Source organism: Crinia signifera, chromosome 2, assembly GCF_055691185.1.
Source record: "Crinia signifera chromosome 2, ASM5569118v1, whole genome shotgun sequence".
Taxonomy (NCBI): Eukaryota; Metazoa; Chordata; class Amphibia; order Anura; family Myobatrachidae; genus Crinia; species Crinia signifera.
The window spans coordinates 361360132-361375168 of record NC_139218.1 but is presented as its reverse complement, the minus strand read 5'-3'; the positions used below and the strand labels follow the sequence as shown (position 1 = coordinate 361375168).

At 48.7% G+C, this 15037-nt stretch overlaps 1 protein-coding gene across 1 annotated transcript in view; it reads left to right on the top strand.

Annotated features, from left to right (window-relative positions):
* The window catches only part of LOC146058553 (cilia- and flagella-associated protein 337-like), an 86040-nt gene that overhangs the window by 33601 nt on the left and 37402 nt on the right, over nt 1–15037 (top strand). The window contains exons 12-15 of the mRNA XM_083170836.1: nt 37–106; nt 3647–3890; nt 6643–6748; nt 14168–14319. Coding sequence (XP_083026962.1) covers nt 37–106; nt 3647–3890; nt 6643–6748; nt 14168–14319 — 572 coding nt within the window. The remainder of the gene's footprint in view (nt 1–36; nt 107–3646; nt 3891–6642; nt 6749–14167; nt 14320–15037) is intronic.

Here is a 15037-nt window from a genome sequence, read left to right as displayed (position 1 = left end):
ATAAGAAACTGGTAGTAATAATAATGTTTCTTACAGATGAAGTACTACGATTCCATTAAAGCTATCATTTCGGCCTCCAATGATGAATCTTCAGCTTTAGTAATAGGTAAGATTTAGAACTTCTTTAAATGATGGAAATTGGTGTAATTATGGACGTTCCAAGAAAAGTTTTTATGAGAAAAGTTCCAAAATCTGTTATGTTAAATATTTATTTCATTCTACCTCTTTGCACATATTCCTGGTACAGTGTGGCAGTAAGTTCCCTACATTGAATTACCCTAACCCAGTGGTTCCCAAACTTTTTTGAATCACGGCACCTCGAAATATAAAAAAAATAATTCAAGGTGCGCCTAAAATAAAAGAGTTTCTTATTGAGAAATTTAGATAAAAATATTACATTAAATAAATTGTGTTTGTATGATCCTTAGGTTTAATTATTTGGGGGACAGGATACACAGGATAAACTTATATTTGTTCACATAATTTATGATTGACAGCCACCAGCACTGGTTTTGCCTATTACATTGACTATAAATAATACCCCTTTTACACCAAAAATCCCGGATCCGACCCTGCATTTGGAAGAAGGATCCAAGCTGGGTCGGATCTTGGATTTACTCCATTTACACTGCGGTGCCCGCCCGCAGTGTAGACGGAGGCGGCGCTTGGAGATGACATCATCTCCAAGCGCCGGGACCGCGGTGATCCCCGCCGGATACACCGATCGTCGTGCTGGGGGCAGCCCAGCACCAAGGTAAGCTGCTGGGCTACCCCCAGCCCCCGTGCACCCCCCCCAGCCGGGAGGTGAATGGATGCCACACACAGGCATCCATTCACCTCCTCCACTGCTGTCTGCAGGATATAGCAGACAGTAGCGCAGGCTGTCTGTGCGGTCCGCAGGTTGAACGTCCTGCATTGATGTATATGGGAGCCGGGTTGGATGACCTGGCGTACCCATTTACACTGCCCTCTACCCAGGTCCTGGCCGTGTTCTACCCAGGTCAGGACCTGGGTAGAAGTCCCGTGTAAAGGGACACTGCGTGTCACATTTACACCGCCTCTGACCCGGGTCTGACCCGCCGAAGACCCGGGTTTTTGAGGCAGTGTAAAAGGGGTATAATTTGTATTGCTCCTGAATCACCCAACTGAGGGTGCCTAGGCACACAGTTTGGGAACCACTGTCCTAACCATTTATTATTCCTCCATCATATAAACTCCCATGTGGACTTCTCAATTTCTATTATGGTATTCAGACTTTTGTCGACAGTAAAAAGGTCGGAAGTAAATCGGTTGAGCACTATTGGTCAACATCGTCAAAAGGTCAACATTTTATTTAAGTTTTTCATACTTTCCCATCTACGTGGACTACAATTGGGAATTGTAAAGTGTGCTGAGCACAGTGCAAGAAGATGTGCTACAAGATAAAATTCGACACCCCCAAAAAACAAACAAAAAATAAAAACTCTTGCCGGCCATTTTCATGTCGACCTATTGCTAGTGTCTGTTTTTCATAATAAAAGGCTTCTGTGAACCTTTAAAGGAGAACTTCATTTGTTGGAATCCAGAAGGACCCGGGATATTATAAATGTAATAATTGGACTTTAAAAATTGTACCAAAGGTATTTTCGAAACACATAGACATACCAAACATTAAGTTCAGTGCTCCGATACGCCTCCAATATAGGTCTTTAGAATTTCCCAATTCTTGCTGTCCCAGCACAGGGGAAAATCACTATGCTTTTGAGAAAAATTATTTATTATTTCAACCAACCTCTTGGCTGCCTGGGTGCACCACTAGATGGCCAGGCTCCACTAGACGGTGAGAAGACTGTCAGGCTTGCACCCTCCTCAAACATCTCTACCCCCACAGTCAGCATCCTTTCCCCGGTACAGTTTCTTGCAGTGAGCGGAGCGATATCATGATGTCACCCCCTCATTTACATCTAAAGGAGCCGCATCCAGCGAGCTGGAGAATAGCAGTGCCAGCAATGACCAGGCTGTCCGCTGCTGCATTATGTTACAGGTGGCCACTATGTGTGGTGCCCTACTCGACTGCATACCACATGTAATTATAGAGCTGTAATCATACATATTATAAGTAAGTTTAAGCAAGAGGGTGGTACAAACAAAGAGGGGCACCTCTGTGCCAGAGCAGAGCCGGCACCATCTGTCGGATGCCACATGATCCACCACTGGGCTGGCCCCCGGGCACTGCAAATACCCTAGGCAATTGCCTAGTTTGCCTATGCCTAGAGCCAGCCCTGTCTGCTCCCTCTACAGTAAACTAGATGCTGGTATATCTAAAGTGAGACACTTGGTTCTAATACAATTAGTTTCTGGCTGTACTTTAAAAAAGGTTGCTTGACCCTTTATAAAAACTAAAACATAAAAAATATATATAAAATGCACCAGACAAAATTAATTAAATATTAATCATATTCATTTAATCAAACATTATTCACTGGCCAATGAGAATATATAAAAATACATTAATAAATTGTAAAAAGACGGTGCACCTTGCACTAGACACTTAGGGGGTATTTAATGTGGAGGTCATGGCAGCCGAGCTTGCCCTGTCCCGTTCTCGGTCAGCTCAACCGAGAACACGCAAGCAGGATTCAATGTCCCGCCTGCAGCGGAATGAGAAGGGAGCGTGGCCGTGAGTTGCGGCCGGGAAGAGGAGAGCTGCAGCCGGCAGCTCGTCACTTCCGGCCCGTTCTCGGCAGAACGAACACGACAGCTTGTGAAGTCGGGCTCGTTCTGCCGAGATACCCTGTTCAATGCTATCGGGGAAGACAGCATTGAATAGGGCCCGGCGGCCATCTCCCCCATGGGGGAGATGGTCACGGGGATTGAATACCCCCCTAAGACGGACAACATATAACATAAAAGTCCTGTACTTTGTGGGTACTAGGTGGATTAGTAGCACTGTTAGAAACTATCACATTATTCGTCCATTTGTTAGTGATCTTTTGGGTACAATTAAATGGTCATTTAATTGACCATTTAATTTTTTAGAAAACAGCTTTCGTAGCATAACTAAAGCTGCCCATACATGTCCCAATCCCGTTGTGTGTTCTGGGCCAAAATAGCATTGCATTGCATTGCATGCCTTGTGCATGCGTTGTGCATGCAATGCGATGCGATGCGATGAAAAGCTAGTACAAAACGTATGTGCAGCACATACTTTTTGTACTGTGCGATGAAATGCCGCGGGAGCGCGCACCTCGATGCACAGATCGCACCCCCGGGATCGGTGCGTGTATGGGCACCTTTACTATCTGGCCAAACTTTTGTAAGAAATACCTCTACTGGAACATCCTCTCCCAGCTGCTGGTGCTTATCCAATGAAATTTGCAGCTATCTCTGAAGTCTTTCTGGCAGTTTGGCTGTTTGTAAATTCCCAGGCAGGTAGGTAATCAGAACCCGATGGTGCAGTATTATTATCACTGTTGACGCGTTTCCCCGCCTGTGATTGCTTTTGGCGGCTTCCTCAGAACCAGCGGAGTTCGTTCTGCAAATTTCATTGGATAAGCACCATTTACTTTTTACTTTTTTTAAGTAAACTAGATGTGCCTCAACCGCTCTGTTACTTTCTGTATGTTATATTGCAGTGCATACAAATGATTTCCCATCTGTTGTTAAGGTTGCACCGTCGGAAAAACAAATATAGAGCAGCAGATGAGAGACGTCAAACACCACAGCAAGGATCTGAATGGACGACGAGGAAAGGTTATAAATGGGTCACCGCAAAAGAGGGCGAGCGGAGACCAGACTGTATTCCAGGTGTATAAAGGGGTGAAAGCGTTTGCTTTCTGCAAGAAGAGCAGTCTTGTTGTGACCGGCGGAATGGATCGCCTCGTCCGAATGTGGAATATTTATGTGCCCGGGTAAGATGATCTCATTTATAACCTAACCGCAGAAGGTTGGGAGCCTTTCTCCACCCTGTGAATGCCGGTACTTTTCACTATATGCACATTGGGGGTTATTCTGGTTGATTCGCAAGGCTGCGTATTCACAGCCTTGTGATTTCACCAAACGGCCCCCTGCGAATGCCGATACGCATGTCCCCCCCTTCACAGGGGCTATGAACAGGGGCGCCACTAATAATGTTGGGGCCCGGGACTGACCTTCAGTCCGGGCTCCCAGCGGCACCCCCCCCTCGCGCGCGCCGGCATCCCCCTCAAACGCCGGCACCCCGCCTCCCCCCCGAATTACCAGCGGTGGTATCGGCGGCGCAGCAGCATGTTCTCCCTCCGGGACTCAGAGCACTCACTGCACAGTGCAGCCTGCAGAGCGCCGAGACCCTCTGTATCCTAGGCTCGGCGCTCTGCAGGCTGCATTGTGTATTGTGCAAGCCTGGCCGCCAGCGCCAGGTAGGGGGATTTGTGCGGGGGGGAGGGGGGGGGTGCCATGCCACTGTGGGCAGCTGTCCGGGCCCCTCCAGAGGCTGGGGCCTGGGACAGCTGTACCCCTGGCACCCCCCTGTCGGCGGCCCTGGCTATGAATGGATGTTTTACATAAATATCCATTCACAGGCTGTGGGGGAACACCCACATCATTCAATGGTCGCCGACCACCGAATCATGTCGAAGGCCCACGCACATCTAAGGTTACTCTGAGGTAACCTTAGATCTGCGCGGACATTCCGAAGGAGGTGGGCGGGCAGCTGACATCTGGTGACGTCAGCTGCCCGCCCACATCCTGATTACCATGGCAATGCCCATGAAACGCTGCCCATTACCATGGGCGTGAATATTCGCCGCCGCCCCATGCCACCTGGCCGCAGTTTGTTTGCAGCGTCCGCACGCACCCCGCGTATGCACATGCCCAGAAATGTGTCTGCGCATACGCCAAACATCGGTCCCCATGCGAAAGACCGCTGGCTGCGAACGGACTAGAATAAGGTCCATTATACTAGTAGATTATTGGGCCTAATTCAGACTGGATGCAGGGTACATTATTCTCTAATGGGCAAAACCATGTGCACTGCAGTTGGGGCAAATTAAACATGTGATGTGCAGACAGAGTTGGATTTGGGGGAGTTATTTTGTTTCTGTGCAGAGAAAATACTGGCTGCTTTATTGTTACACTACAATTTAGATTTCACTTTGAACACACCCCCCCCAAATCTAACTGCACGTGTTACATCTGCCCCATCTGCAGTGAGCATTGTTTTGTCCATTAGAGAAAACATGGGTGAGATTTAATAGGATGAGAGATTCAGAAAGTGAGAGATTTTGTGAGAAATCTCCAGGTTTTTTTTAAACGGCAATCATTCACACGGCAAAATCAGTTTGATTTGGCAGTGTAAATGATTGCCGCTTTAAAAAAACTGGAGATTTCTCACAAAATCTCTCACTTTCTAAATCTCTCATCCTATTAAATCTCACCCTATGTGCTTTGCGATCCAGTCTGAATTAGGCCCATTGTACGGTCGAGCAGGATCCCAGTTTATAGCTGAAATTACTGGGATCCGGATGGCTGACAGACAGTGTCTAGGCTGACAGGCAATAAGTCTACAGTAAAAGGTAGAGATGACAAAAGGGGAACAATATCGTTCAGTGTACACTAATGTAATTTGCCCGGGCGCTCAGAGGAAAGCACTGGTGATATAGCACAAAGAGCATGGCGGCTTGTGTGTATGGGGCTTTAGTTACTAACAATCCACCAACTCCAAGGCGTGCAGGAATGCAGATTGTGTTAGTCAAATGGTAAATGGCTACTGCACTCAAGACTAATACCCCTTTCACATTGCACTTGTAAGCCGGTATATTGCCGTTTGTTTAGCATTCTGAAATGTGAAAGGTCTCGAGTCAATTTACCAGAATACTGGCATTTGAAAAAGTTTTTAAAAGCAGGATCCTACAAGGTTCTGAGCCGTTTTTCCTGCAGTCTGAACGGGCCAGAACCGGTTTGAACTACACATGATAATCTGCACAAGGGTCATTGGTTGTGTCTCCCTGCATGTTGTCACCGCCCACAAGCAGGAATTGCACAATAGAGTTTTATTGCAAAGAAGCCGTTTTTTTATGGGTGATACGGGTTGAATGGGAAAGGTACAAAAACGGTATATAAACAGTAATATACTGGTTACAACATGCAATGTGAAGGGGTTTAACTGGCTATTGACCCGTTTTATGAAACGTTTACAAAAATGGGTTGAAAGCAGGGTTGCAATGTGAATGCAGTATAAAGGTGTCATTAGAAGACAAGCCCAGAAATGTACACTCGCTTCCCTTCCATGCTCATCTCCATCCACTTCCCATTCAGGTGAATGGGAATCTTACATCATATACATTTGCACCTGTATGTTTCAGAAGGGAGTGAGGTGGTTTCCAGTTTCCGGGGCCCTGGAGGACACTGGAGGTTAGTTAAACGGTCAACTATTATGCTGTCCACAGTCAAAATGTCAGCTGCCGAATGCTGACATGAGAGAAATGTTATTTAAAGTGAATTTGCCGTATCAGCGTTAGCAGTGTAAACATGATGGTCACATCTACTGATCCGGGATGCAGTCAAAATGAGCAATGAGGGTTATTTATAATAATATCTGTTTTAATAGAATATTATTAATCTGACATCTAGCATTTGTCCCTCATTAGTTGTCTATATTATTAAAATCGTTCTCTTTGTTTCTAGCCGAGCGACCGCCATACTTCGTGGTCATACAGCACCAATATTTTCCATTGAGATATCGTCTGAAGATAATATAATATTTTCCGTTGCCACAGACAATACAGCAAAGGTATAACAATCTATGTACTATTAGCTGGGTGTACCGCAATGGACAAGATGGAATTATGGGGCCTACACATGAGGCGACTTCAGCCCTGTGCTGAGCAATGCAGTTTAGCACAGATCACTCAGCACATATCGCTAACACACATGGAATGCGCCAGGGATGTGTGCTGAGCGATCTGTGCTAAACACTGAGAACACGGGCGATCTAACTAGATTTTTACTGCACTGAATGATCTAGCCCGGCGATAGCGACGTGCGGGACCACGCATCGCCGTCGCTTTGGGGCATACACACAGTGCAATCCATGCTTCATTTCTAAGCGATCTAGTCAGATCTAATCAGATCACCTAGAAAAAAAGGCAAAAATCGCCCCAAGTGTAGGCCCCATTAGTGATTTGGCAGTATATAATATATTTATTTATAAACACAGACACTAGGAATAGCTATGCGTGTCTCCTCATTTCAGAGACTTACTTATATGTCAGGCAAGGGCATTAAATGAAACATGCACACTGGCCCTTATTCAGATCTGATCGCAGTACAAATTTGTTCTCAAAATGGGCAAAACCATGTGCACTGCAGGTGGGGCAGATGTAACATGTATAGAGAGAGTTAGATTTAGGTGAGTTATTTTGTTTCTGTGCAGGGTAAATACTGTCTGCAATTTATATTTCAGTTTCAACACACCCCACCCAAATTTAACTCTCTCTGCACATGTTACTTCTGCCCCCCCTGCAGTGCACATGGTTTTGCCCATTTTGAGAACAAATTTGTACTACGATCAGATCTGAGTAAGGGCCACTGTCCTCATTGGCTTACAAAGGGAAACAGGGAAGTGTGATTAACTATTGTAAACAGCATTATTGCTAGAAGTACAGTCCATAGCTGCCTACACTCTTGCATTCTGTAGGAGACTCCCTGAAATATCAGCAATCTCCCTCTCTCCCCCATTAGTCTAGCAATCTCCCTCATTTCACCTAGCCTACATTACACTGTTACATTTTAGGGGGGAAAATGAATTGGATAAATACATTTACATTGAATCATCAGCACCATTTCCCAGCACTTTAGCAAGTATAGTATATCTTACTAACTGCTTTAGGCTCATCTACATTTGTATATAAGTCATTTTAAAAGATTCCTCTCAGATGTAGCAGTACACAGCCACGCTTCTAGGTGCAACATGTACAATCTCTTTTCACAATCTGTCCATACTGTATATGGAACTAGACACGCCTATTGGGTGGAGCATGACACGCCCACTCAATGGGGCGCTTTGCAAGATTCTATAACTAGCTTGACAGGGTATTGTCTAATCGCTGTGCCCAACTATCCCCCCACAAATGACATAACTCTCTTGTTGGATAAAATTGGCCACAGCAGCCATCTTTATTGAACAATACAATTTTAAACAATAATCCAAAAACATTCCCACGGAAGGTGGTCCCCGAGGCCCTCAATAAATATATATCCACACCTCTAAGCACTTCCAGGAGCTCTTACCCCCAGCCGATAGCGATTGGCTCGAGGGCACCAATTGTACACACCCAGTGCTCATTAATTAACCTCACCCAGGGGAGTCCAGCCCCCTCATGGGGCCCTCCCCGCCGCATAATTAAGCCTCAATGCCACCAACCTCGAGGACCCCCCTCCGCACAGGCCACTGTGACAAAAAGACATCCTAGCAAATATTCTACCTAAACTATAAAAAATAGGGAAGGGTGGGTGGGAGCTGTTTGAGAAAATCTCCCAGTGACCCCTATTTCCTGCCTGAACCCTGCTTATAAACCCCTCCAACACCCCGTTAAGCCCCTCCCCCTATGACCCTCTCCTTAAGCACTCCTCCTATGACTAACTGCTAGTCAGCTCCCTACAAACCCTGTCAGGGGAGCCTACCCCCAGGCTTTGCCTCCAGTCCGGCTCCTACATGACAGGGTATTGTCTAATCGCTGTGCCCAACTATCCCCCCACAAATGACATAACTCTCTTGTTGGATAAAATTGGCCACAGCAGCCATCTTTATTGAACAATACAATTTTAAACAATAATCCAAAAACATTCCCACGGAAGGTGGTCCCCGAGGCCCTCAATAAATATATATCCACACCTCTAAGCACTTCCAGGAGCTCTTTCCCCCCAGCCGATAGCGATTGGCTCGAGGGCACCAATTGTACACACCCAGTGCTCATTAATTAACCTCACCCAGGGGAGTCCAGCCCCCTCATGGGGCCCTCCCCGCCGCATAATTAAGCCTCAATGCCACCAACCTCGAGGACCCCCCTCCGCCACAAAGCACGAGGTTATACCCTTAACCCCGTGCGCCCCCCCCACATCCGGAACGCTGTTTCTATTCCCTCTTGTAGTCCCAAAGACCAAACATCTATCCCCACAGCATTCAGGTGCACACCGTCACCTCTCCAAAATGCCCCGGCACCAGACTCAAGTTCCCTGTGCCTCACCACAACAGCCCCGTTCCTGGCCATAAATCGCCCAATCGCCCTGTTAACTTTAATCCGTGCCTTATTGAGCTTGTCAGCCGACCTCGCATCCCTCCAATAATGGCGTGGCACGATGTCTGACCAAACCGTGATTAAATCTGGAAACATTGCCCATAACCGTAGGAGATCAAACTTGATATCCCGTATCAACTCCCTAAATGGTCTGCTCCCAAGGTCATTCCCGCCTACATGCAGAACTAATATGTCGGGAACCCTATCGAGCCGAACAAAACGGTGAAATTCCTGTAACACTCCACTCCATACCATACCGCGTTTTCCCAGCCAGCGAACCACTGCCTCCTCTCTATCCAAACCCAGCTGGCGGCCGTTCGGTCTGACATCCGCCCGTAACGCTCCCCAAAAGACATATGAATGTCCTAAAATCCAAATCAGGCACGGAGGCTGCCCTAGAACAGAAAAAACACGGTCAACCTCAACAATCCCCTAAACGAACATAAGACCGAAAGCGAGACGATTCCCACCGCCCAATACGCTTAATCAACTCATCCCCAAATCCCATTCTAGCAGCCTCAGTTGCGGCCCCAATGCGGAAAGAGTGACCTGCGTATTCCTCCCCCTTGAGGCCCAACGTCTGCAGGACTGCTCTAAACACACTTGTGAACTGAAACCGTGATAAAAAGGATCCATTCGCATGCGTCAGCAAAGGATCCCTTTCCCTGCCCACTCTGACCTCCTTAAATATCCTCAGCCGTGCCACCGGGCACATATCCGACCCTGGTACAGAGAAGAGAACTACCTTCTTCCCCCTCCCTAACTGATCCGTCTTAGACCTCCTCACCACTAGCTCCACCCTATCCGAGTATAAATCCACATCCTCTCCTAACAAACCTCCCGGCCTGGACACGCTTGGACTCACGAGCTCCCCAATCCGCAGTGCCCCGAAGAAGGCAAGCGAAAAAGCTACCCCAAACAACCTTTCCTCGAAATTGGAACTACAGACCTCCCCTAACTTCATGCCCATATTCTGTAACAACTGGAAAGACACCGGCCTTCTCTGATCCTGTACGACATGACCTCTCCTCCAACCTTTCAAAGCCTGCGCAATCAGGAAATTCTTAGTGACGTCAGGCCTGCCGCCAGCACGAAACCCAAAAGCCAAGCCCGCCATGCAGCGCGTGATTTTTGCCACTGACCAACCAATCTCCTTACAATGGCCTATATATAGCAAGACAGCCAACTCGTCATCATCCTCCTTCAGACCTACTACCTCACGCCATTCTAACCAGCTCCGCCATTCCTGATTGTATGCCGACCATGTATTCGGGGCCAAGGATTCCCTGATGAGCTGATCGACTACCCGTCCAGCAGAGCCCAGAGCCGACTCGGGAACCCGGTCCCCTCCCTGTCCGCCTCTGGTGCCAACTCCCGAAAACGCTCCCACTGTGAACGAGATAAAGCATCCACAATGCCGTTAGAGACACCAGGAACGTGCCTAGCCACAACCCACAAATTCAAAGCCAGACATTCCAATACTAACTGCTGCAAAACAGTGACCACTGATGGTGAAGATGCCGACAATTGGTTAATAGCCATGACAACCCCCAAATTATCGCAGTGAAAACAAATCTTCCTATTGCGGAATAGCTCCCCCCAAACAACTACTGCTACCAAGATAGGAAACAACTCCAACAATGCCAAGTTTTTAACCATGCCTCTCTGCACCCAAGACTCCGGCCACCGGCCTACACACCAATGTCCCTGGCAATATGCCCCGAACCCACCACTCCCGGCCGCGTCTGTGAAAAGGTCTAGCTCAGTAGCGACGCATGTGTCTGACATCCACAAAGCTCTGCCGTTAAAAACTTCCAAAAAAGTTGCCCACACCCGCAAGTCCCCTTTCAACTCGCTACCCAATCTGACAAAATGATGAGGAAGAAACACCCCTGCTGTCGCTGCTGCCAGCCTCCTGCTGAAAATGCGGCCCATAGGCATAATGCGACACGCAAAATTCAATTTGCCCAGCAAGGATTGCAATTCCCGCAATCTAATCTTCTTCAACAGCAATGCCCTCCCTACCTCGGCCTTCAAACCCAGCAATTTCTCCTCGGGCAAGCGGCACTCCATATTCTCGGTATCAATGACAATACCCAAAAAACTGATCACAGTCGCAGGGCCCTCCGTCTTACCTGGAGCAAGCGGGACCCCGAAGTCTGCCGACACCCTTTCAACAGTCCTCAACAATAAGTCACATACTCCGGTCCCCCCAGGACCAATACATAAGAAGTTATCTAGGTAATGAATAACTGAACTACACCCAGAGACATCCTTAACCACCCACTCCAAAAAAGAACTAAAGGCCTCAAAATAAGCACATGACAAAGAACAACCCATCGGTAAACAACGATCAACAAAAAATTCCCCGTCCCAACAACAACCCAACAAACGCAAACTGGTTGGGTGAACCGGCAGCAAACGGAATGCCGATTCAATATCAGTCTTTGCCAATCTGGCCCCTTTCCCAAACCGCTTCACCCACTGAACAGCCGCGTCAAACGATGTATAAACCACCGAGCAGATGTCAGGGTCAATGCCATCATTGACCGACGCCCCTTTTGGAAAAGATAAATGGTGTATAAGACGAAACTTGTTCGCCTCCTTTTTTGGCACCACCCCCAATGGAGAGACTATCAAATCTGGCCATGGTGCCGACCCAAAAGGTCCAGCCATACGACCCAGCTGCACCTCCTTACGCAGTTTGTCCTGCACCACCTCTGGATGCTCCCTTGCAGACTTCAAATTCCTCCTAAAGCCCCCTGAAACCTGCACGTCGGAAGGTATCTTAAAACCTTCCCTAAACCCCTCCTCCAACAACACGGCCGTCTGCTGGTCAGGATACCTACGCAGATACCCCAGCATCCTTTCCAGCCGAACCGGTGTCTCCCCCTTTTGAATTACCGTCCCGTGACTTCCCTCTGAAGCATTTATTTGCACCGTGGGTCCCTCCACACGAGGAACATTCATGTTTAAATTTGCATTTTGCCCCAAAACGACATGACCCGTCATTAAAGGCAAAGCAGAGTCCCTTCTGCATGGCCGTCCCATTTGTGGCCTCCCTCGGCCCCCCCCCCGTCCCCACGAAAGGGCTGCCCACTTTTTGTGGGAGCCGTCACCTTTAACCATAAAGCAATATCCTTATGGTCCCAACGTATGTTAGGGCGAACAGCCTTCCTCTGCCTAAACTGCTCATCGTACCTGAGCCAAGCCAAGCCCCCATACACACGGTATGCCTCTCCTATCGCATCCATGTAACAAAACAAGCCTGAACAATTGTCAGGCGCCTTCTCCCCAATCACACTAGCTAAAATAGCAAATGCTTGGAGCCAGTTCGTGAATGACCGCGGTATCAGCCGGTACCGCCGCCGTTCCTCCTCCTCCTTCTTCTCCTCCTTACGGGGCCTATCTAGATTAAAACGCTCTAAAGGGAGCAATGAAAATATATCAACGTATTCCCCTTTCCAAATCTTCTCCCTCACTTCCTGCTTCAGGTGGGCCCCCAATGGCCCCTCAAAGCATACATACACCTCCCCTTTTGCAGTGTCACTGAGCCTTCCACTCTCCTCCTGCGTCACAACACTGCCCCCTTCTGCCCCTGCATTACTGCTATTTTGCTCACCGCCGGATACCGGCACCCCGCTGCTCACCGGCACCCCACTGCTACCCGGCACCCCACTGCTAACCGGCACACTATTACTGACTGGCACACTAATGCTAGCTGGTGTGCCCGCATTCTGCGGCACCCATGCCGCCGCCGGGGACGGCCCCGCCCCCTGCCGCAAACCCACCAACCAATCTGCAAAACCACTCAATAATTCAGTAAAACCTCTACTCATTTCCCCTTGGAGGGCTAACCCTCCCCCCCCCTGACTCTGCGCTAAAGCATTAACAGACATAGAGACAGACTCACCAGGCTGCCTGGGGGCTGTGAACCCAGCAGCCGCAGGTCCAGTGTCCTGACGAACTCCAGCCAATGAGGAAGGACCAGGTATTTCTCCATCATCTGCTGACGCTGCCATCACTCTTCTCCTGACATCCCGACCCTCAGGTACAGCACCAGCCGGCGTGACCTCGTTGGAGGCGGAGCCAGCTGTGCGCCTCTCGCTCCGTGTACCAGGCCTGCGGTCCTCAGCCTGTACTTCTGCCCCCCTGGCACGACTCACCCCGCGCTGGGCAGCAGCATGCCCCGCATGCCCCACCGCACCAGGTCCAGTACCACGCAACGCCGGATCTTCTTGCACGTGGGGGGGATCCCCCCCGCGCGGAGGGTTCCGCCTGCTGGTTGGATTCCTCCCAGACCTGGTCCTGCGGGCGGAAGGTGCCCGGCCCACAGCCTGGCCTGGAGGGTCCCTAACGGGGCTCCGTGAACGGCGCTGAACCCTGGGGGACACAGATGGGCTAAAGCGCTCCGGAGGCCTAGACCTCCGAGGCCGTGCACCCGCTGGAGCAGCCTCTTGCGTTGCTGCTCCCAGTCCCCCCAGCAGACCTGACATCTGCTGCTGCAGCCACTCAGTCCCTCTGGTGCCAGCTGCCTCCCTGAGGGCAGCAAGCGCAGCGGATACCTCTGCATCAGCGTTGCCTGGGGAAGCCATGTGAGATGTCACGCTGCTTAGCTGTTTGAGAAAATCTCCCAGTGACCCCTATTTCCTGCCTGAACCCTGCTTATAAACCCCTCCAACACCCCGTTAAGCCCCTCCCCCTATGACCCTCTCCTTAAGCACTCCTCCTATGACTAACTGCTAGTCAGCTCCCTACAAACCCTGTCAGGGGAGCCTACCCCCAGGCTTTGCCTCCAGTCCGGCTCCTACAATAATCTCCCTGAAACTAGTTTTCAAAAGTAGGAAAGTATGATGCAGTCGATACTGTTTGAACACAATTGCAGTTTTAGATCTATTTTTTTCTTGTTTCAGATTTGGGATATACAAACTCATACCTGTATATTTAGTACCTGGTCAAAAACCAGCGGGATCAGAGGAGAACTGAGTGCTTGCCAATATGTCCCTTACATCAAAACGCTTTGTGTTATCACCGATTCCATCAACCTTCTACAGATCAAGTCAAAGTAAGGCCTTACGCTTTTTTTTTTTTACTTTCATATATTATTGGGATATATTAAATATATCTCCACATTAGAATGTAAGCTGTCACGAGCAGGGCCCTCTTCCCTCATGTGCTTTTCCTTCTCTTCTTAAACCATCTTTGATGGCCCCAAATCCTGCAGATTTCTGCCACGCAGGAGCGGTACATCCCGCCGCTGCTCATCACATATGTTCTAAGATATGCGATGAGCAATGCAAAGAGCATCTCATGATGCTGATGGCCGCGGGGCATGCTGGGAGGGATCCGTGTTGGACCCCTCAAACAGTAGGGATGGCCATCAGTGCAGTCGCCATTGATATTGCAACCGGCCATCGATAATAATAAACTATGTGATGGATGACCATCAAAAGTTTTACCTATCGATAGTTATCCATTTTCTTTGACTGACTGGCCCGTGGGCCAATCAGAACGTGGGGGCGTTCATCCCACCCTGAGTGAGGATAAGCAGCCAGCAGGTCTTTACTAGTTGCAGCTGTTGCCCATTCATCCATGTCAATGATGGGCTTTGGCACTTCAATATGATGTCACTGCCCAGCACCACTTGGCCAGATTGACCATATTTATGGGTTTTAATAAATAGCCCTTTAAGCATGTCTAGAGAATATACCATGAGCAATGTATTTTCCAGAGATTCTTCCAATAACAATTACGTTCTCCGCTTTAAATATATATCACTAGTA